The sequence below is a fragment of the Aspergillus viridinutans genome, assembly GCF_018404265.1.
Source record: "Aspergillus viridinutans IFM 47045 DNA, scaffold_1, whole genome shotgun sequence".
NCBI classification, from domain to species: Eukaryota; Fungi; Ascomycota; class Eurotiomycetes; order Eurotiales; family Aspergillaceae; genus Aspergillus; species Aspergillus viridinutans.
This window is the reverse complement of record NW_025091217.1, coordinates 1719038-1741595: the sequence shown is the minus strand read 5'-3', so window position 1 is coordinate 1741595 and position 22558 is coordinate 1719038. Positions and strand designations below refer to the sequence as shown.

At 51.4% G+C, this 22558-nt stretch overlaps 4 protein-coding genes across 4 annotated transcripts; 3 read left to right on the top strand and 1 right to left on the bottom strand.

Moving 5' to 3' along the window:
* Positions 1 to 57: 57 nt before the first annotated feature.
* Aspvir_000491 (uncharacterized protein) lies at positions 58 to 1583 on the bottom strand (the record flags this gene model as incomplete). The annotated part of the gene is made up of 2 exons (XM_043265626.1): positions 58 to 1403; positions 1460 to 1583. The coding sequence occupies 2 exons, from the start codon at positions 1581 to 1583 to the stop codon at positions 58 to 60; spliced, it is 1470 nt and encodes a 489-aa protein (XP_043121561.1).
* Positions 1584 to 5222: 3639 nt separating this feature from the next.
* Positions 5223 to 14902, top strand: Aspvir_000490 (putative fermentation associated protein (Csf1); the record flags this gene model as incomplete). Its single annotated transcript, XM_043265625.1, has 3 exons — positions 5223 to 5284; positions 5336 to 5371; positions 5428 to 14902. 3 exons carry the CDS (start codon positions 5223 to 5225, stop codon positions 14900 to 14902), a joined length of 9573 nt encoding a protein of 3190 aa, XP_043121560.1.
* Positions 14903 to 16284: 1382 nt separating this feature from the next.
* On the top strand, positions 16285 to 19201 carry Aspvir_000489 (elongation factor 2; the record flags this gene model as incomplete). Its single annotated transcript, XM_043265624.1, has 6 exons — positions 16285 to 16292; positions 16392 to 16407; positions 16515 to 16572; positions 16649 to 17304; positions 17364 to 19127; positions 19184 to 19201. 6 exons carry the CDS (start codon positions 16285 to 16287, stop codon positions 19199 to 19201), a joined length of 2520 nt encoding a protein of 839 aa, XP_043121559.1.
* Positions 19202 to 19898: 697 nt separating this feature from the next.
* Positions 19899 to 22413, top strand: Aspvir_000488 (CCCH zinc finger and RRM domain protein; the record flags this gene model as incomplete). Its single annotated transcript, XM_043265623.1, has 5 exons — positions 19899 to 19963; positions 20058 to 20176; positions 20244 to 20924; positions 20982 to 22000; positions 22063 to 22413. 5 exons carry the CDS (start codon positions 19899 to 19901, stop codon positions 22411 to 22413), a joined length of 2235 nt encoding a protein of 744 aa, XP_043121558.1.
* Positions 22414 to 22558: the final 145 nt, after the last annotated feature.

The window sequence follows — 22558 nt, the reverse complement described above, 5'->3', positions numbered from 1 at the left end:
CGTGTGCATTGCTAGACCACGAAAAATGAATGACGGAAACAAAGACCGGCGGAAGTATCAAAACGCCAGACCGATGGTTGATTGGCGGTGATTGGGAGTCGAGTAGTAACCCAACTCGTTGTATGCGAACTGTTGTTGCTGGCCTTCGTAGATCGTTGGGTAGGGTCTGTCGTCGGAGATGGACACGGGTGTGGATGAGAGGGCTGGCGGGGCGTGTGAGAAGAGCGCCCGGGACGGAAAGGCCTCGAGATCCTTTTCGGATGGTAGACTGGGATTCAGGTCTTGGGTGCCCCGTGATGCGGGCGTCCTTGGACCTAAGCCTGTGGTGGTTGTTGTGCTCGGTGCGGAAGAGACGGCCGTTGAGCCGCTGAGCGTGCGTGAGCGGATGCGAAAGGCGCTTGCGCTTGCGCTCGCGCTCTTTTTGGCGCGGGGTTTCCAGGGGACAGGGGGAGAGGCGGGGGTGAAGGCTTTATTGCCTGTTTGGAGGAGCCATTGCGCGACGCGGCCGGTGCGGGATGGGGTGGTGCTTGGGGATGGGGTGGTGCTTGGGGTTGGAGATGAGGCGTCGTTCTCGGAGAGCGTGGAGGACGAGGGGTTGGATGTAGATGTTCCTGTTGACGACGGGGTGTTTTCGGTAGGAAGAGGTGGTAGTGGCCTGTCCTGCAGGGGAGTTTTGGGGGGTGTCTTTGGGGGCACTGCGATGGACGTGATATCGCTGCGTTGGCGTTGGGGCATTGACCCGTAGCCGGCCGACGATTCCAGCCTGTTGTGTGTTGGTGAGAACAAGGCCTCGCTGAGGCCGGTGGCGGTCGAGGTACGAGCTGAGAAATGAGGTATCCCAGGGCTGGTGATTGGAGATTGGTTGTCCAGAAGCTGCTCCAACGTGGCAAGGGAAGATCGACGAGAGCCTGACCCTACGGGTTTGCGGGGTAATTGGAAGGATGATGAAGAGTGATGATGAGATCGTGCGCGGGAAATACGTGAAGGGTTAGTGGGAGAGACAAGAGCTTTTGCAGGCCAGGCAAGAGATGATCGTCGGTCCTCCTGTGAAAGAAAGTCGTCAAAGGTTGGCAGATCTGAGAGGCGGTTGCCGGGTGTGTGAATCTTCAACTGGAGAGGTTGAAACTCTGCTGGACTGGAGGCAAAAGAATGGAAAGTCTCGACTCTCCGGAAGTCTGTTGGTCCACTGATCCTCAATGGGGTGGACTGCCGCTTGAACGACATGCTGGCCCTGTTGGATGCTCGGGAGGCGATGCTTCTGCCTTCTGTTATCCATGATGGAAAGGACGAGGTCCTAGGCGGAGGACCTGGGCTCGGAAGGTCATCATAGACCACCAGCTTCATGGGAGGCACGAGATGAGGTTGAGTATGACATATCCTCATCTCTCGTTTGACGCCCGGATCTGAAGCACATTAGAATCTGTTGATAACATATACCGTCAGGGAGAGGAATACATACCCTTAGACTTCATTGGTTGCTGATAATGTGAGCTCTCAACATCACCTTCAGGGCGCAGACAGGACAAGCAGGACGCAATCCAGCCAGTGAACACGGATCCTGCTTGTTCAATTGCCAGCCTCATCGCCGTCCGAGCTTCAAAGCTGTTGCTCCATCACCTCTTGGAGATACAGACAGAGCTGAATAGGTCACGAAACAATAAGGTGTTAAACGTGAAGGATAAAGAATGAATGACCACAAGCACAACGCTAACAGACAGGCCAGCTGATATTCACCACCCCAAAATTCAAGAGAGGCTGGGAGCACTCGTTCAACGACTCGATTCACTCTCAACCAACGAGAATACCCCTCCCTGCCTTGGGGAGGTCCATCCATCATATACATAGGCCTCTTAGGCAAGCGACAACATGTACGCAGCTCAGGATGAAACGGGATAGCGATCCTGCATGATGCAGCTCCATCTAACCTGATTCAAATATCATCTGCTGCGCTAAGCAACTGATAATTTCCCACGAGGCTCAAAACATGTTTGTCGGAACCAGTCACAGCGGTTTGCGGGACACCATCCCAAGTAGCGTGTTGGATCGTTGATCCTTGCTCAGGCATGGTCCGCATCTCATTTGTTGGCAGCAGCAGAGTAAATCACATTGACTGGCTTGGATCGCCGACAGTTCATCCCACGATGGGCTAGAAGCGACGGTGCCTGACTGGAGTGCTGCTGGGTGATTCCCTTGCTTAAGTGGGTGGGCGGCGCGTAAAGAGGCACTGCTATTGCTCAGCCGCACAAACTAATAGGTCTCTATCACTACCACGTCGCCAGTAGACAATAATAGAAGCCATTTAGCCTTTCTCTGTTTGACCACCGTCCTTCCAATCATCAGCTTTCTGGCCAATGATGCCTGATTACTGCGTGCTTAGCGAAAAGGGCGGTCTCATTTTGCTGGCTTTAGCTGTCGCTCAATCGTATCCCGTATATTCAATTGCCAAATGGAAATAATATATCTTAAGAAATTTGTTTGAACACCCAGAATGATCAATCGCAGGTCGTCCCGTCATTAGCCGATTGGCATCAGTTGAAGTTAACCTCATCCATCTATTTACCCCAAACGTTCTCCTCTTCCAGGCCCCCGAAGGACCAAACAGGCGTTCTCGACTCTTCTTCGGATTCTTCAGGCTCTTTGACAGCTTCTGTGTTTTCATTAGAGGTGCCCCCGCCCTCTGCAGGTGGTGCTGTGTGGTCCTCCTCGTCGACTGGTTTACCGGAAGGCCTCCTGAATGTGAAACGATTAATGCTATTTCCCAACAAATTCTGGAAAGAATCGAGCACTTACTGAAAGTGTTTGTTTTCTGGTTCGACCGTTGTGGAACCAAAAGCTCTCTGGACTTGCGCCCGTTCTTCCTCCTCAGCCTCTCGATCTTCAACTACGAGGTCAACTAACTGGCTGCGATGGGAACCTTGTGATGCCAAGGAGCTTGAACCGCGTTTGAGGGAAGGCGACTCGTGACTGCCTTTTCGTCGGGAGTGACTCGAGCCGTTGCGGTCATCCCGCTGCTCACTTTTCGCGCTCATCGTACGAGATTTCCTGTGCTTTCGGGCTCTCTTCACGGGCTCAGCCGCTTGCTCGACATTCTGGTAGGTTGTGGTACTCGGTAAACGTTGATCTCTTGGAACTACGTTGGCTGTAATCACGGGGTACTGGAAAGAGTCAGCTCGCCACTTCCTTCTTCGTCAAGGTGGGCAAGACTTACATTCCAATCCCCAAACTCTAACGCGCGAGCTTTGGTAAACAATTCCTCGTCGTCTGGATCCAGAGAGGTTTCTTCAATATCGCTATTTGAACGGAAACGCTCCAAAGCACTGCTTCTCCGACTCCGGTTACTCGATTCTGCATCAGCCAGTAAAGGAGTTCGACTGTTGACCTCTCCTGGCTTGGGAATCCAGTACTTGGCCTTTCCACCTCGCTCGTACCGCATTCCGTCCATCACGCGTTTGACTCGAGACTTAGATTCGGCGTGCGGAATGATGTGATCACCGGAATCAAATAGCCTGTACTCGTAGTTCTCACCCCGAAGAGTCATCTTTGTGTCTTCGACCAAGTCTTTGGCTCCAAAGGCGTCTCGAAGCGCATACACAACCGGCAGCCGAGCGGCGGAAATGGTTGGATCCGCATAGTCGTGCCAGGAGAAGGCGTACCAATGGGTGATGGCAAAAATGGGCATCTCAAAGCAAATTAAACTATCCTGTATTGCTGCAGCGAGATTGTCGGGTGTGTATCCCGCCACACCATTCGACAGGGCTCCTAACCACTGCAAAATGGACAAGAAGAAGCCTTGCCAATAGGAGGCAAAGATGATGAGTTTGACGCAGAGAAACTTTGGAACCGGCCGAAATGGCGACAAGTCGTCGTGCAAGCAGACCCAAAACATTGCGAGAGAGTAAAGACTAACAGTGACGCTGACATTGTACACGATACCGGTCCAAAGGTAACCAGACTCCAGGCCGAGGTAGCCCTCTTGGTAGGTATCAGTCGCTTTCATTATGATTGAGGCGATGGCCAAAATAGGTTTCAGCCATGTATACTGGAGGATCCCGCGCTTGACAGCCAGGAATGTGTGCGGATCGGAGATATCCACCTTCGGAAGGAAGTGATTCAGGGGCCACGCATGAGATACAGGAGGACGTCCATGTGTCATGATGATCAAAGCCCGCTCGCCGCCGAGAAAGTTGATGAGTAGCTGGAAGAATGTGTAGATCGTGAATGCCTAAAGAGCAAACGTCAACACCAAGGCGTAATTGAATAGACCATCTGCTATACCTCGTAGACATCGCGAATAGGATCTAGCCAAAGAGATGCTCGCCGTGAAACGATGCTTGACCAAGAAGCAACCGCATATATTGGAACCCTAGGCAGTATGAGCTCAAGGTCTCCTGATTAGGAGCAAACACTAACATCAAGAGTATGCGAACAACGTATCGTTGGAGCAACGGTTTCCGGTAATTTTTACTGTGGACGAGTCAGCGCATAGCTGATGAGATCGAAAGGGACTTATCGCACGTCTGGAGCCATATGGACCTAGTTGGAAAGAACAGGTCATGTTAGCTTATCGATCCTTGAGTTAATAGCCACTAACAGCTCGTTACATGTGATACTCACAAAAGTGAAAGCATTGAAGCTACCAATGCTGAGACGCCAGCAACTATCACCACAGCTCGAGCCAGCCTCGACCCTGTACCACCAGAAGAAGAGCCTGCAGTCATTGTCGAGAATACTCCGCGGTACATGACCGCGTTTCGTTGATTGCCTGAGTCTACCCGCAAAGCATGCTGCAACCTAGCGGAGACAACAAAAATATCAAAACATGATCCTTGAAAGATAAAAGGTGTTGATCTTCGAGAAAATAAGATCAAGAGCAAGATATTTCTTGAAATATGACTCCTGGTCGAAAAATAACAAAGGACGAAGCTGCCTGACTAGCTCGATAACCTAAAGAAATCCAGACGTAGTCCCGTGCCGCATTGCGTAGGCAGGAGGGATCAAAGACACCGCCTAGCCTCATCAATTCAATGCCGAGGGAGAACCTCTCAACGACGCGAGGATTGAGCACTATAGTTTGCTGAGGTACAAATGAAACAAACTCAGTTGGTACAATGAGGCCGTGTCGGAGCCTCCTTCCCACCATTTGTCCGGTTCATTCGAGAAGAGACCGCTCGCTCCGCTGAGTCGCCATGTTTGCGGCCATCGGCGCACCAGATTAGGAAGAGATGGCCAGCACAAGCACGAGCTTGACAACCCTATCTTTAACCCCCGATCCCAGTTTTAACTGGTGAGGAACGTGATGGCTATCAGATATTGACATTGGCTAATAATACCCAAGGTTCTTCCTCCTTGAGCTCATCGTATCTTGCATCTTGTATCTTTCCCAATATTCCCCCCAGAAGGGACGCCAATTGCTAATTAGATGAGCAGGGTGCTGTTTTTCCTACTCTACTTTAATCGTCTCTTCGCAACTCTCCTGTCGTACGCTATCCGCGCCTATACCTGGCACTACTATCGCGTATATGTCGACATTCATGCGCTCCAGATCTCGCTACTCGGAGGTAGGATCTTCTGGAAAGGCATCCGATACCACGGGGTGAACGAGACCATCTTTGTGCACGGAGGATTCATAACATGGCATTATTGGAAGCGTACAGTCAGAAATACTGATCTGTCCTTGCTGAGTTCGCGGAATGAAAGGACGCCGGCCGGATCTCAACGCCCCGATACTCAGAGCTCGGACAAGGCTAGCAGGGACAATGGCGAAGGAGAACCGGGAGGCCAGAAAGGAGCGGACAACCTTCCCTGTCGTATTACAATTCAGTTCTACGGCCTAGAGTGGTTTATATATAATCGAACGCCAGCCTACGACAGTATTCTTGCTGGGTTTGGCCAACCGGTTGACGGCGATGATCCGACAGCTCCGCCGAGCCCTACCAAACCGCAAGAAACAGGAAGAGATTCGTCGGAGACGCAATTGAAGGAAAGCAATCAGGTAAATGGCACGGAAAGGAGAGAGTCACAAAATGTGGCTGAACCTGCACAAGAGATAGGGAAGAGTCTATCGAGGCTGCTCCGACTCCTGCCACTCAAAATGGCGTGTGATAAGGGGGCCATTGTCATTGGAAATGAAAACACAAGATCAGTCTTGACCACCACCTTTAACAGTGGAACTGGTCTCATAGAAGCCTGCAATGCCGGCCCGTACGATCTTTACCGGCAGGTCTTTTCTTTTCAGATCAACCATCCTGTTATACAAATGCGACCCAACCCAGATTACAAGCAGAGTCAGCTCGCTGCTGCTGATGGACTAAGTTCAAAAAATGAAGACAAAACAAGCAGGCAGCGCAAAAGAGATACTATTTTTAATTACCAATTCCAGAAACGACGGGCATGGCACAGTATACGGGACCTCATTCCCTACTTCCAGACTTCAGTCGAGTCGTTTCATAATCACAGCAAAAACATGAATGCGCCTAGAAACCAGACAGGCGCTCGGAACGATGCCCGTTGGGTTGGTCTATCCCGGTATCTGGACGATAGTACGCAAGACGACCATGAAGAATGGCATTCTGTTGAGTATGGAAGATTCTCAACACTTGTTGATAGCCCGAGCATGGCCATATCCTACTATTGGGATATTCCCGGATGCGTTGTGCCTCACCAAGACCCTCGGAAGATGTCAACTTCTGCGGCGTCCTCAGACATAAATGGTGCGCCACCACCAGAATGGGGCATCGACATCAAGTTGGATGGGGGCACTATCAACTACGGGCCTTGGGCCGATAGGGAGCGTGTCGGCTTGCAGAACGTGTTTTTCCCGAACACCTACCGCAGCTCCCAGTCCTCTGAACCATTAGCTCCTGGTGACCTAAGAAGAAACACAGTCTTCAAAATGAGGCTGGAGATGAGCCAAGAGACAATGTTGCGCATCCCGACGAGGGAGCCATCAAAAGACTGGCTTTGGAAAGGCCGAGCTGATGCAATCAGAGGAGGCCCGAAGCTAAAGAAGCAGCAAAAGAGAAGACAATCGCGCCCTGCGGAAGGTGATAAAAGTAACCTTGGTCCTGACATCCGTCCATTTGGTTGGCTGTCTCTCCGCGTCGCTGGGGACTCCACCGTCACTTATACTATGGACATGGTGGCCTCGACTACAAGCGGATTCAACAATTTACTCGATCTGGATCTTCGAGATTCAAGACTGTCCTCGAGTGTCAATCATGCATTGCTGTGGCAATGTCCTAGGCAGCTTGTCACCTGCGATCTCTCTAACCCCCTTTCCTGGAACAGTCTTCGTACATGGAAGTTCGATGTTGAGAGTCATAACATGGAGCTGTTTTTGTTGCGCGATCACATATTCCTTCTTACTGATCTCGTGAGTGATTGGGCGTCTGGGCCCCCACAGGAATACTTCACTTTCGTGCCGTTCACCTATACTCTCAACTTGTCCTTCGTCGATTTCAAGCTATTTGTTAACGTCAATGACCTCAACATCATAAGCAATCCCTCCGACCTAGATGACAACCGGATGCTGGTGATCAAGGGCAAGAAGCTGACATCTGATGTCTTGATTCCTTTGACAACATACAAGCCCGAGCAAAATGCCGTCAAGTTCAACGTTTATCTCGACGGTGGTGGAATAGACTTTTTGTCACCGCAATGGGATACTCTGCACACATTTCTGCAAGATCGATCAATTGCCACGCTCGATGGTCTTTCCCTCGGAGGGTCATACAATTATTACCTTTCAACAGCGCCAGATCTCACCGACACCTTGTTGCTCAGTATAGATGGTGTTTCACCTAAGCTCTATCTATATGGATTCTTGATCAAAAGTTTCATGACGATAAGGGAAAATTATTTCGGAGAAGAAATGCATTTCAAAACGCTTGAAGAATTTCAGGAACTGGCATACTCCGAGGAGCGAGTTGATTTTCACAATGGAATTAATCCGAATCGGAAGTCGAATGACCTCGATGTTATCGTTCATGTTGCCGTTGATGATGCTTGTGCCCTTCTGCCGGAGAATATGTATGATCGCTTGAAATGCGTTAGGCTCACAACTCCCTCCCTGGAAGTTGACTTGCGGTTTACCAACTATTACATGGACCTTCAATTCTCGATTTCACCCCTGAAAGCAGCTCTGGAGGTGCATAGGGTTGAAGGACCAGCCATCATATCTGATCCCCAGCTGTTCCTTGACGGAACTTTCATCCACGGACATCGACTATTTGGCCTGCCTCCTTCGGAACCGACCTATGTTTGCAACTGGGACTTCGAAGTAGGGCAAATCCTTGGCGAATGTTCGGCGGAATTCTTGGGCTGCTTAGCTGCAGCTTTACAGAGCTTTGATCAGTCTTTCGATAACAAAGAGAATGCTCTTCCGCCGTTGGTCCCCATTGCGCTCCATGATGTCACCTTCCTTCGTGCTAAAATACAACCAATTCATATTTCGGTGTTGTCAGACCAAGCGGCATTGATCCTCAGCTCAGGGCCTATCACAACTAAATTCAACGACTGGGCAAATGCGTCATTCTCAAAGCGCATGAGCCTTCTTGTACCCGATCTCTCCATCGCTGCAGTTGACTGCCGGGACATTGACCCGAAAGGAAGTTCGTCGCCCGCGGATGTATCTCCCCTTGCGCTTTTTCAGACAACGATAAAACTTAGAATGGCACAGTGGAGGGCTGATATCGACGAGAGTAGGAAATTGCAACAGGAACACATCGGCGTGCACGACCAGAGGACTCAAAGAACACCATGGCTCATGTTTGATTGGGAGGATCTTGACCCTAGTTTGTTTCGCACTCCAAATGATCAACTTGCTCCTCCAACAATTGCCATACCTTCCATGCCGGAGCCTATTATTGAGCAACCTCATATGTTATCCTCCTCAGCGGACAGTCTCTCCGATTCCAGAAGCCAGCAAAGCTCAAGGAGCTTCGTCTTGCCTTCAGATAGTGCGAGCGTTAGAAGTGGGAGAGGACGAACGAGGCGCGAGAATAGGTCTTTACGAAATCAACACGAAATAGGAAGCGATCGAAAACTCGAACAACGGATTGATAAGAATGCTCGAGACATATCAACATACTGCGAGGCCAGGGAATTTCCGAGGGCGCTCCATACAACAACCAGCTCCGAGTCCTCGAGTGCCTGGACAATGCCCAAATTCTCTCTTCACAAGATCTCCTTAAATAGTTCGCAGCTTCCCACAAGACGAATTTCTGATGGGGATGTTTCTCGAGATGGAGAGTCGGTTGCAAAATCCGATCATCTATTCTCAGCATTCGATGAGGAAAGAGTAACTCACACGAATTTTTTATGCGAGTTGCCCTCGGGAATTAGAGGCGCTTGCTCGCCTGAGTTCCTATTCCTGCTATCATCGTTGATCGAGCAACTGCAACCGAGTCACCCGATTGAGATAATCGATTCGCTGCAGAAAGAAGTCATATCCGACATTGTTGGTTATGATAAGTCAATGAAACAACCGAAACAATCCACGAGCTTTGCGATTCGGGCTCCATTCATAGTTGCGAAAATGGTCAACGCTGCTGACTCCCCTGTGAATGATGAGGTTGGGTTTCGCGATGAGTATAGCATCGAGATTTCCAACCTAAGAACAGAATTTCGAACGAGGATTGAAAGACAGAAAGGCGATCTTCTAGCCGGAATAAATAAAAGATTCACCGTTCATGCCGCAGCCCAGTGTCTCACGGTATCTGTCGAGGGCGGCCGGGCGGATGTATTTCAGGAGAAAGCTGGGTTCAGATGCCTTCTTAGTGACTTGAACTTTTGGCTGGTGACAGCACCCATCACTAGATCTAACTTTCAGATTCGTGCCTTTGATACCGTCAGCTCCACGAAATCGGTGGAGCAACTTGCTGTCCTCGTTCGTCGGGCAACAACTATGTTTGATACTGTCGCCTCGTGTTTTGAACATAGCTCCTCTGTTAGCAGCAAGCGACTTCGCTTTCTAATATATTCCCTGACCCAATCGGCGGGAAACATCCCTGACCCTGCGTTCCTCACTCGCATTTCGCATGTTCTTAGGGTTGCCCCCACTCATTTACGGCAGCACGATTCATGGAAAATCATTTCTCGGATTCGCAATGTCTACAATCATCTGCCGGTACATCAACAGCGAGACTTGGCTTTGAAATGCTCGAATGACAGTATCTCGATTCCGGGTAACGCGAAGGCAACTGTATTGTCAGGTTTCGACCAGTGGCGTGCCTGGGACTTGGCACAGGTACAGAAGAGTTATGTGATGCGAAAGATCTGGGACACATCAGAGCCGGAGCCGTCAGATACATCTACAGCAATAGCATCGTCGCTTACAGTCAGAAACTTTCGCTTCACCATTGATCCTGGACCGAAAGAGAGTGACTTTGTCGTTGAGGATTTGTCATCTACGTTGTCTATCAGCCCGCAGCAGGGCTTGCGCCTTTTACTCGACAAGAAATCGAAGATCGTGATCGTCTCGCAGACTTATTGCTCATCTGTTGGCCTCCACTTGCGGTGGGAAATTCTCGATCTTATTGATGGTGTGCTAAAGACGATATCTTCGGTCAAACTAGAGTCGGCATCTTCTGCTCAGGCATCTAATGATCGGCCCATGGAAGACAACGAGCTACAACTCATTTTCGGGGTTGACTCCGGTTTCATAACACTCGACGGCATCAACGTCAAACTAGCAATGCATAGCAGGGGCCTGAGGAGCTCGATCGTCCGCAAATCAAATAAAGCGGAGAAGCCCGAGGCCCTAAGTGTATTACTCAGTGCTCAGATGTGCTCCGCTGAACTGTCTAGTCTTTCCAAGGCGCTGATGGCTTGGAACATCAGCGATCCGTATATATACTCCTCGCGCATCACGGAAGAGAAAAGGAAGGAACTGACTCACGACTGGAAGATTGCTGGATCTTGCAGGAAGCTGCGATATGACATGAAAGAAGATCCCGTGAGCCTCGCGCACACAGCGGATCGAGTGATAGCGGATGAGGTCCGGTACTTTCATCGGCTTGCTAAGAATCTCAGTGACTCCCGGCCGCGCACCAGCACGGTGGTGGAGAAATCAGCTTCCAACAGCTTTCATGTCGCAATGTTCTTGGACGATTATCGGCTGAGTTTCTGTATTTTACCATCTTTGAACTACGCAATTGCTGGCAAGGTGGCACGAATGTCAGTCATGCCCAGGAAGGAAACCAAGATCGAGGTCGATTTCGACCTCAAGAAGAATTCCCATACCTTCTACTCGAACGACGGAGACGGGCGCCGCGCTTTGTCGCAATTAGAGATACCACCCATCAATGGGCGGGTTGTGGCCAACATGCCGTCCAGCGGCATGGAGGTGGATGTCGATACAACTATTGAACTTATTCAGTTGGAGGCAAGTGCTGTGCGGAGTCTCCTGGGTACTTTAACAAAGCCTGAAGTTTCCCACTTGGTGTCGGATCTTAAGCAGAATGCCGAAGTCTTGCAACTGCATCTCGAAGAAGTTCTAGCCCTCAATAAATCTTCAGACCAAAAAGAAGCGCTTTCTGCCGAGCGTGGTCTCCTCTACAAGGCTCGTTTATCCATGGCAGGAACGAAAATTCATGCTACTGCTCCAGGTCTCAATGGTAAGGAATACTCCGCTGATATGGACTTGAATTTGGGAATGATACGCATGCGACTCGACAATGGATTGGACCAAGGGCGTCCGATGGAGTTCCCGGAATTTAATATCGACGCTTCGAATATCGTCTTTGATTTGAAGAAACGTGAAGCATCTCAAACTCGTTCGTTCTGTAGTATTGCTGTGGAAGCTAAACTTCAGGGGACGTCCGTGACACGTGAAGATGGGGAGGCCAGGCGAGCGTATCATCTGAACAGCAAGAAGTTCGAGATCGAGCTCTTTTCCGAAACGGCAGCGCTGGTTGTTGATATTGCTAGCCATCTTCAGGATCGCATCAAGACCCTCGACTTATCTCACGAGGTCAAGCGACTGAGAAAGTTACGCCGTCGTGGCCATGCAGAGTTAACCGCTCAAGCCCCAGAGATCCCAAAGATCAAGATCGGCGATGAGACAATTCCAAATGACTTATTCAGGGACATGTATTCATTGCATTTGAACAATATTCAGATCGGATGGAACATGTCCACCTTGCCGCAGCATAGAGCGGGGCGCGGGCCTGATGATCTAATTTTCAGTATTAAGCGCGTGGATCTGTCAAATAGCAGAACCAATGCCGCCAAGCTTCGAATTGAAGACATGCAATTACAGATGGTGCCGGCTTATGGTGATCGAGTTAAGCGTTCGCTTAACTCCGCGCTCATGCCTGAATTGGTGTTCAATGTGGCATATTCTTCAAACGGAACGGAGATTCTGCTGGCCCTCCAGGCCGCTGGAAAGTCGCTCGACGTGCGAGCAACATCTGACTTCATCCTCCCAGCCAGTATGATACGGGATTCAATCGCTTCTGCTAGCCAAACTATACGTGACGCGGATTCTGTCTTGGTTTCGAAGCCAAACGTCGAAAGCAACAAACAGCGTTCACTCTTCGGAAACAAACGTCTACGCTCCGTACTAGTAGACGTTGACTTTGCGGGAGCTATTCTGTCTCTTCAGAGCAAATCCACCGACGCTCAACAGACATTGCTGACTGCATCTTGGACGGGAAGTCGCCGGCCTGAAGCCAAGTATGGGCAGTACATCCAAGGAGATGCAGCGACCACTGCGACACTCAGAGCCCCTGGGGTGGCGGTCAAGGTCCAATTTGAGGACAATGGCAAGGATGTGTCCGCGTTGAACGCTGAATTAAAGGTTGACGCCTCGACAAATGTCCTATACCCGTCGCTTGTTCCTGTAATAAAGCAGATGACCGCCGCCATCAAGGAGGTCATGGAAGGCCACGACAAGCCAAGGAAACCATCCAGTGCCGCCATGTTACAGCCGCAGAAACTAATGCAGGAGACCCCGTTTGACACGGAGGATGCGGCCTCGATTATTGGCCGTTGCAAGGTGAATGTCGGTGTTTCGATTCGCAAACAGGAGTTTAGCCTTAGCTGCCAGCCCATCGCTAGAGTGGCGGCCACGGCAGGCTTCGAGAACGTCTACATAACGGTCAACACGGTGCAATCCGATGAGCAGGGAAGATTCTTGGCGCTTCTGGTAGCTTTCAATTCCTTGCAGGCATCTGTCAAGCATGTGTACTCAAATGAGTCGACTGCGAGCTTTGACGTGAAGTCCATCGTTATGTCTCTCATGAATAGCAAACATCTGAGCAGTTCGAAAGGCATTTCGGCCGTGCTTCGAGTCAGTCCGATGCAAGTGATGCTTAACGCAAAGCAAGTTCAAGACCTCCTCCTCTTCCGTGAAATTTGGGTTCCTTCCAATGAAGAGACGAATAGTGGCAGGACATTTCAGCCGGAGTCAAACGAGCCTCAGGCTTACATCGTTCAGCGTTACCAACAAGTGGCAGCAGCGCCAGCATTTCCGTGGAATAGTGCGGTTGCGATTGAGAAGCTAGAGATTCAACTTGATCTGGGCTCTACGCTTGGAAAGGCACAGTTCGCAGTCAACGATTTGTGGCTGTCGTCGAGGAAGACATCTGATCGAGAACAATCACTCAGCATTGGTTTCAAGTCTACTGAGATAGAAAGTAAAGGCCGGATGAGCGGGTCGGTCGAGCTCCAGGCCCTGAAGATTCGCACATCCATTCAATGGCCGGACGAGAAGCCCAATGTGCATTCTGTTCCACTCATTCAGGCCTCCATCTCTTTCCAACAGCTGCAAGCCAAGGTCTCTTTCGATTACCAACCGTTCCTGGTCGCCAATATCTCAATGTTCGATTTTCTAATGTACAATGTCCGAGGCGGCAATGGTGCGCCTAAACAGCGGCTCTTCAGCATTCTAGAAGGAGATAAAGTGCAAGTATTCTGTACTAGCTTGACTGCGTCGCAATGTCTGGCGCTGATCCAAGGTTGGCAGCGGCTGGCCCAAGACAAACAAGCAGCGTACGAAGCATCACTGCGCGAAGTCGAGAGATACCTGCGCAGGAGAACATCAGTGTTTACGGGGAAAATGGAACCCCAAGCCAAGGACTTGGCCAAGGAGGCGAAAGACACCAACGCTGAGAAGGCGCCTATATCTCTCAACACTGGGGTGGTCGTGAGCATCACCGACGTCAATCTCGGTGTTTTCCCCAGCTCTTTCTTTGATAACCAGATTTTCAAACTGGAGGCACACGATGCACAGGCACGGTTCTATGTCTCGCTCAAGGAGGGCAAGATACATAGTGCGCTTGGGCTCACACTGGGGCAGCTGCGTGTCGCTCTTTCGGCCGTCAACCGTCCCACATCTACGGATATTGAGGATCTCCTAGTCAGTGAGATAGTCAGTCGCGCCATAGGGTCTCGCGGGGGAACGATCCTCAAGGTGCCTCGGCTTGTGGCTAGTATGGAGACTTGGCAGACCCCGGGCCTTCCGCAGATAGAGTACATCTTCCGCAGTACTTTCGAAGGCAAGGTGGATGTCGGATGGAACTATTCGCGCATCAGTTTCATTCGGGACATGTGGGAACGCCATTCCCGTGCATTGACGTCTCGACTCGGCAAGCCGCTGCAGCCGTCGGCGGTTCGCATCACTCGAGGACCGGGGCCGGAGGGAGACGGGGATAAGCAAGAGGAGAAGATTACAGCAGTGGTCAATGTACCCCAGTCCAAGTACACATATACGGCTTTGGAACCACCAGTGATCGAAACGCCCCAGCTACGGGATATGGGCGAGGCCACCCCACCGTTGGAGTGGATTGGGCTCCAACGGGACAAGCTACCCAACATCACGCATCAGATCATTATTGTGACGTTGTTGGAGATTGCAAAGGAAGTGGAGGATGCATACGCGAGGATTTTGGGATCATCATGAGCACTGTTCACATTGCTCCTCTACATAGCCGTTGGTCTCTGTATACCACGTCAGCTGGTGTTTGACATCCACAGATGATACATCGTCTTTGGCGGTTCAGAACGGGTCATCTGACATGCTCTTCTGGGAGTTCTCGAGATTGATTCCGAGTCCTTGATAGTCTACCTGCATTGTGCATAGTGTCTAATACCGTATATAATTTAATATCAACTCATCGATAATCATACATCGACTTGCATGAAGCTGCTACACTTGAGATGACTGAATGTGGCAAGCTACGTAACGCAGGTAATTATCAAGCTACGAGCTCGTTAATTCCTAACTCCGCGTCTGATAAATTAAGCGGTGAGGTGGGGCAAGTTCTTGCTCACAAGCTCTCATTGGTTGCGGAGCCATCTCTTTGCTGAAAAATTTTCATGCTTTTCTTTCCGACCTCAATGGAGCTAACTATATTCAGTAAGCGGGGTATCTTTAGCTTGCATTTCGAAACGAGTAGGTAACAAGTAATCGACAGAGCAAGTGGGCTGATGAGGTGTAAGGTAACTCTGATACAGTCACTGAAATAATTGTGATATCAGTGTCTTGGACCCAACGCCACCCTTCAATGCCCTCTACAAGAGGACAGAGTTTAGACGGAGCATCAAATATGGGTAGCTAGCTCTGATGAAGCTTTAAAGCTATAGCTGTAGCTAGACGAGTCACAATGTGACTCAAACAAAGGGAAGAACCACGGTGGAAGAGCTCTGGCAAGTCTGGCAACTCAGTTCATAGGTCATCCACAAGGGAAGGAATATAGTGCGAGTCAACTGGTCAATTCCTCTAGTCAGTCATTATATGAGTACGAAGTTGCCATTGTCCATGGCTGGGTTGATGATTGCTAAGCTCTGATAATATTACATGGTAGAGCAGTGATGAGGGGCACATAGGTACCTAAGGTATCAACCTCCAGGGCTTTGTAGGCTGTAAGACGATAGGAATAATCTGAGGGGCAATAATAATAATGGCAGGGCAACAGTACGGAACGAAAAACGCACATCCCAGATTTCAAAATCAGAGGGTGGAAAAAAAGAGTTCTCTTGCACAAATAATATTGCAGCGTCCCCACCCGCCGTCCTTCCTCGCTTTCCCTCCCTCTTTTCCCCCTCTTCCCACCACCACCGCACTTCAACTTCCTTTTTCCCACCTCAGCCCGCTTCTTGAGCAGCGCACATAGGTCCTTTACGTCCTATTCAATTTCTGCTGTCAGGTCGAGCTAGTCCTCGATCCTGATCATCTGTGTGTCGTTTGTTCTTGCTTTTGACTTTTCTTTTTCTTTCCCTCCTACCTTTTCACCTTATCTCACCACCCCGCCTCTACGGCTTAAAAAGGAAAAAACCGTCAAAATGGTTAAGTAGGTTCTCACTCTTCTCTTGACGATACTCGAGTCTCGAGCAACGATGACTATATTCTGGATGGGATAGAATGAAGGTTGCTAACATGCTGTTTATAGCTTCACTATTGAAGAGGTTCGTTGATCCCCGCGCCGGGTTTGCCAAGGCCCACTCTTGAGAGAGAGCAGGAAGAGCAGAACAGGGCTTCGAGTTGAAGGACAAACAAAACTAACTATGAGCAGATCCGGTCCCTCATGGACCGGCCGGCCAACATCCGGAACATGTCCGTCATTGCTCACGGTACGTAGCTTCGCGAAGAGGAGAAGAAGACAGGAATTTTCTTGATTACAAATACTAAGAAATATTGGGATTATAGTCGATCACGGAAAGTCGACTCTGACCGACTCCATGATCCAGCGTGCCGGTATCATCTCGGCTGCTAAGGCCGGTGAGGGTCGTTACATGGACACTCGTCCCGATGAGCAGGACCGTGGCATTACCATCAAGTCGACTGCCATCTCCCTGTATGCCAAGTTCCCCGATCCGGAGGATCTCAAGGAAATCCCCCAGAAGGTCGATGGTGCTGAGTTCCTGGTCAACTTGATCGATTCCCCCGGTCACGTTGATTTCTCCTCTGAGGTCACTGCCGCTCTCCGTGTCACTGACGGTGCCCTGGTCGTCGTCGACACTGTTGAGGGTGTCTGTGTCCAGACCGAGACCGTCCTGCGTCAGGCCCTGACCGAGCGTATCAAGCCTGTCCTGATCATCAACAAGGTCGACCGTGCCCTGCTCGAACTTCAGGTTAGCAAGGAGGATCTCTACCAGTCCTTCTCTCGTACCATTGAGTCCGTCAACGTCATCATCTCCACCTACCATGACCAGGCTCTTGGTGATGTTCAGGTCTACCCCGACCGCGGTACCGTTGCTTTCGGTTCCGGTCTCCACGGATGGGCTTTCACCGTCCGCCAGTTCGCCGTCAAGTACGCCAAGAAGTTCGGTGTTGACCGTAAGAAGATGCTTGAGCGTCTCTGGGTGAGTGGAACCATTCCTCCAGAAGCAAAACATAACCAGCTAGCTAACACGTTTCATAGGGTGACAACTACTTCAACCCCAAGACCAAGAAGTGGACCAAGACCGGTGAGGCCGATCAGCGTGCTTTCAACATGTTCATCTTGGACCCCATCTTCAAGATCTTCGCTGCTGTCACCAACGACAAGCAGGAGGAGATCTTCAACCTCGTTGAGAAGCTCGAGATCAAGCTTGCCAACGACGAGAAGGACCTTAAGGGCAAGGCTCTGCTCAAGGTCATTATGCGCAAGTTCCTGCCCGCCGCCGATGCCATGTTGGAGATGATCTGTATCCACCTGCCCTCTCCCGTCACTGCCCAGAAGTACCGTGCCGAGACTCTGTACGAGGGTCCCATGGACGACGAGTGCGCTATTGGTATCCGTGACTGTGACCCCAAGGCTCCTCTCATGCTTTACGTCTCCAAGATGGTTCCCACCTCTGACAAGGGCCGTTTCTACGCCTTCGGTCGTGTCTTCGCCGGTACTGTCAAGTCCGGTCTTAAGGTCCGCATCCAGGGTCCTAACTACGTCCCTGGCAAGAAGGAGGATCTCTTTGTTAAGGCCATCCAGCGTACCATTCTGATGATGGGTCGTTTCGTTGAGCCCATCGAAGATGTTCCTGCTGGTAACATCGTTGGTCTGGTTGGTGTCGACCAGTTCCTGCTCAAGTCTGGTACCCTCACCACCTCCGAGACCGCCCACAACCTCAAGGTCATGAAGTTCTCCGTCTCTCCTGTCGTCCAGCGTGGTGTTGAGGTCAAGAACGCCCAGGATCTGCCCAAGCTGGTCGAAGGTCTCAAGCGTCTATCCAAGTCTGACCCTTGTGTCCTGACTTTGATCAACGAGTCTGGTCAGCACATTGTTGCCGGTGCCGGTGAGCTGCACCTTGAAATTTGCTTGAAGGATCTCGAGGAGGACCACGCTGGTGTCCCTCTCCGTATCTCGGATCCTGTCGTCTCCTACCGTGAGACTGTCGGCGCTGAGTCCAGCATGACCGCCCTGTCCAAGTCTCCCAACAAGCACAACCGTCTCTACGTCACTGCTCAGCCCCTCGGCGAGGAGGTCTCTCTCGCCATCGAGGCCGGCAAGATCAACCCCCGTGACGATTTCAAGGCCCGTGCCCGTGTCCTCGCTGACGACTTCGGCTGGGATGTTACCGATGCCCGTAAGATTTGGTGCTTCGGTCCCGACACCACCGGTGCCAACTTGCTGGTTGACCAGACCAAGGCCGTCCAGTACCTCAACGAAATCAAGGACTCTTTCGTCTCTGGTTTCCAGTGGGCTACTCGTGAGGGTCCCATTGCTGAGGAGCCTATGCGCTCTATCCGCTTCAACATCCTTGATGTGACCCTGCACGCTGATGCCATCCACCGTGGTGGTGGTCAGATCATCCCCACTGCTCGTCGTGTCCTGTACGCCGCTACCCTGCTTGCCGAGCCTGGCCTCCAAGAGCCCATCTTCAACGTCGAAATCCAAGTTCCCGAGCAGGCCATGGGTGGTATCTACGGTGTCCTCACCCGCCGTCGTGGTCACGTCTACAGCGAGGAGCAGCGTCCTGGTACCCCTCTGTTCAACGTCAAGGCTTACCTGCCTGTCAACGAGTCCTTCGGTTTCAACGCCGATCTCCGCCAGGCCACCGGTGGTCAGGCCTTCCCTCAGTCCGTCTTCGACCACTGGTCTATTCTTCCTGGTGGTTCTCCTCTTGACCCCACTACCAAGCCTGGTCAGACCGTTGCTGAGATGCGTAAGCGCAAGGGTCTCAAGGAGCAGGTCCCTGGCTACGACAACGTAAGTTTCTGGTACACTGTGATCTCACTTAAATGCGTTGCTAACACTTTTCACAGTACTACGACAAGCTGTAAAAATGGTCCATACCCGCCTGATATATTTTCAGTCAGTCCTGGCTGCAAATATATGTTTATGAGATTGACGAACCCTCTACATTGTCTATGAAAAGACAAGGAAAATTTCAATGAGCAAAATTTCAAAACGAGACACAACACGGGCTTGGTTCATGTCGTATGTGGGTTTTCGAATACCTAGAGAAGTAGAATCCAGGTGTGCGCGTGCATTCGCTATGGCTTCCTATAATCTATTTGTTACGTTTACGACTGCGAGGGCTCTTTAAATAGTTTACTTGCTGTTCTTTGCTTGGACATGAAAAATTTCATTCAGTAGTTCAAATATCTCTGTGCTTTCATGACATTGTAGATTCCTTCGTAGATTCGATTCCTCCCTACAGGTATTTTCTGCACGCTCATCACGTGACTCCACCGTCATCCGCGTCGTTCGCGTTTCCCCAGCTTCGAGACGCAAAGCTCTGTCCCACACCCCTCATCTTTTACCTCGCACGATGACCTAGATTGACCTCTCGATATTGCTGGAGGCCTGATATCTCAAACCCTTCTATCCAGTCGGAGACGTTCGACGACACCAATTAAGTTCGTTTTCGAACCCACATAAGCTACATTCGCACCCGTGCTTGAAAATTGCCGGAGCCTCCTCTCAGTACCGGCTCGCATTCCTACAAAAAGTCGGCTTCTCGTTTCAGCTACAAACATGCAGCTCACCGAAGACGAGGCGACCGAGGTGAAGAAATGGGTGGTGAAAAAGTTGGAAGACATGTAGGTTGACTCGGTCACGGCGCAGATGCGTACCATTGCATAAATCTGCCTGGACTCGGAAACGCTGACCACGATTGGCATCGTTTCATTACAGATCAGATGCTGATTCGGATGTGCTTGCGGACTACGTACTTGCGCTTATTCGGTCAGATGCTCCCGATGATGAGATCAGGAAGGCGTCGGTAGAAAACTTGGAGGACTTTTTGAGAGAGCGTAAGTGTTGTTCGTTCTTGGTGCATTGTACGCAGAGCTCTCGTTGCTGAACTGTCACGGCTTTTAGATACCACCCAATTTGTCAATGAGCTGTTCGCCACCTTTGGCCCGAAGCAGCAGGCTCCTCCGGCCGTCTCACACCCTCAGACCCAGCCTCCACTCACTCACGATCTGCCACAGCCCGTGTCCCTCCCCCCGCAAGCGTTCCCGTACAATGTGGCCTCCGGTCCTTCTACAGGTGCTTACGGACCGCCAATGGGTGGCGCACCCCAGTCGCACACAGGTCCTGACGGCTCGAATTTTAACCGGAAGCGTACCTACCACGAAGGCTTCCAGACAGAGCAGGAACGTGAAGATGTACCTCACAATAGGACCTTCAAGACACCTCGTCGAGGACGCGGAGGCGGCCGTGGCGAATGGATGGGTCGCGATGGTCGGGCACCCCAGGGTGCGCCTGGTCAGTTCCCTCCTGCTGGCGCTGGGTTCCCGGTCATGCCACCATCATTCCCGGCATTCGATCAAAATGACCCGATGGCGGCGATGATGGCCCTACAGGGCATGGGGTTTCCTCAGATGCCTGGCATGCCTCCAATGCCGATGGCGGCTCAAGGTGGTGCTGGTCAGCCCCAGGAGCAAATGATGGCCAAGTCATCTGAGCGGTGCCCGTTCTACGAGACGCAAGGCATCTGCTACCTTGGGGCAGCCTGCCCCTACCAGCATGATACCGGTCCCACGGCAAAGGAAGACGGTGAGCGATCAGCATCTTGCTCTGAGCGCAGACAACTGCTAATCAGTGATTCTACAGAATATGACCCTAAATCAGCTAATATCATGGTGGACTTTCCAAGACGAGACGGAGGCCCGATGCGCGGCAGTGACCGAGGTCGTGGCCGTGGCCGCGGTGGCGATAGAGGCGGCTTTGGAGGCCGAGGGCGTCGGTCTGAGTTCTCTGCCGCTGGTCCCAGCGACGATCCCTCAATGAAGACGATTGTTGTGGAACAAATTCCTGATGATAAGCTCGACGAGGCAACGGTGCGGGAGTTCTTTGCTCAATACGGCGAGATCGTTGAGATCTCTTTACAACCGCACAGGAAACTGGCCATGATCACGTACGATAGCCACGCAGCAGCCAAGCGGTCGTGGTCCAGTCCTAAGGTCATCTTTGACAATCGGTTCGTCAAGGTTTACTGGCATAAGCCCAAAGCCGAGAGAAACGGTGACCAACGACCCGCGGGAGACGCAATGGACGAAAGCCCCGTTTTCGATCCTCAAGAATTCCAAAGACAGCAGGAAGAAGCGCAGAAGGCGTACGAGGAGAAAATGCGCAAGCGAAAGGAGACCGAAGAGGCCAAACAGAAGCTGGAGAAACAGCGAGAAGAACTCCTCAAGAAGCAGCAGGAGGAGAAGGAGCGGCTCTTACAGAAGCTTGGCGCCAGCGCTACAAGCAACGGCACGACTCCCGATGGCGAAGCTGATCACTCCCCTGTCGACGAGAACGCAAGCGAGCAGACGAAGCAGCTCCGCGCGCAGCTGGCAGCTCTGGAGGCCGAAGCCAAGACCCTTGGAATCGACCCCAACGCTTCGGAAGCAGGCGCGTCACCGTTCTCCTACCGTGGTCGGGGGCGAGGATATGCAGGCTATCGGGGCGGCTTCGCTCCACGTGGTCGCGGGTATGCTCCTCCATACCGCGGAAGCTTCCGTGGGCGAGGTGCTGCCCGTGGCCGCGGCGGTGTTCTCCGGCTTGACAACCGGCCCAAGAGAATCGCTGTCTCGGGTGTGGAATTAAATACGGAAAAGGATGAAGCGCTGAGACAGTTCCTCATTGTAAGCATTCCCCTTCCCTGAACTCACCAGCATCGTCCAATTACTGACAACTGCCTTCCCAGGGCGTCGGCGAGTACGAGTCCATCGAACCTCACCCTGAACAGCCAAGCACTGTCGTCGTGGCCTTCAAGGAGCGCTACCAAGCTGAGAAATTCATGCGCGGACCGTGGAACATCCCATCCGTCGGAGAGGTCCAGCTCGGCTGGGTCCCCAACCCTCCCATCAGTGCTACTACGCCTGCTCAGATCTCGGGCCCTGGCTCGGATACTAAGCCGACTTCGGACGAAGATACAGTCATGGAGTCTACGGCGGGCTCGTCACTCCCTGCGGACCAGCTCAGTGCTCGCAAGGATGTAAACCACGACGTCGATTACGACGTTGCGGAGATGGATGACAGCTGGGGTGTGGAGTAGACAATCCTTGACACTTTTGAGCATCATGTATGGATATCATGGTTGGCGTTATGTTGTGATTTTTAAAAAAGGAAGTTAGATCTTTGCTTATTCTGCAGAGAGAACCGTGTCTATCCCGGTGTCGTCAGACCTGCGTTCAGGTGTA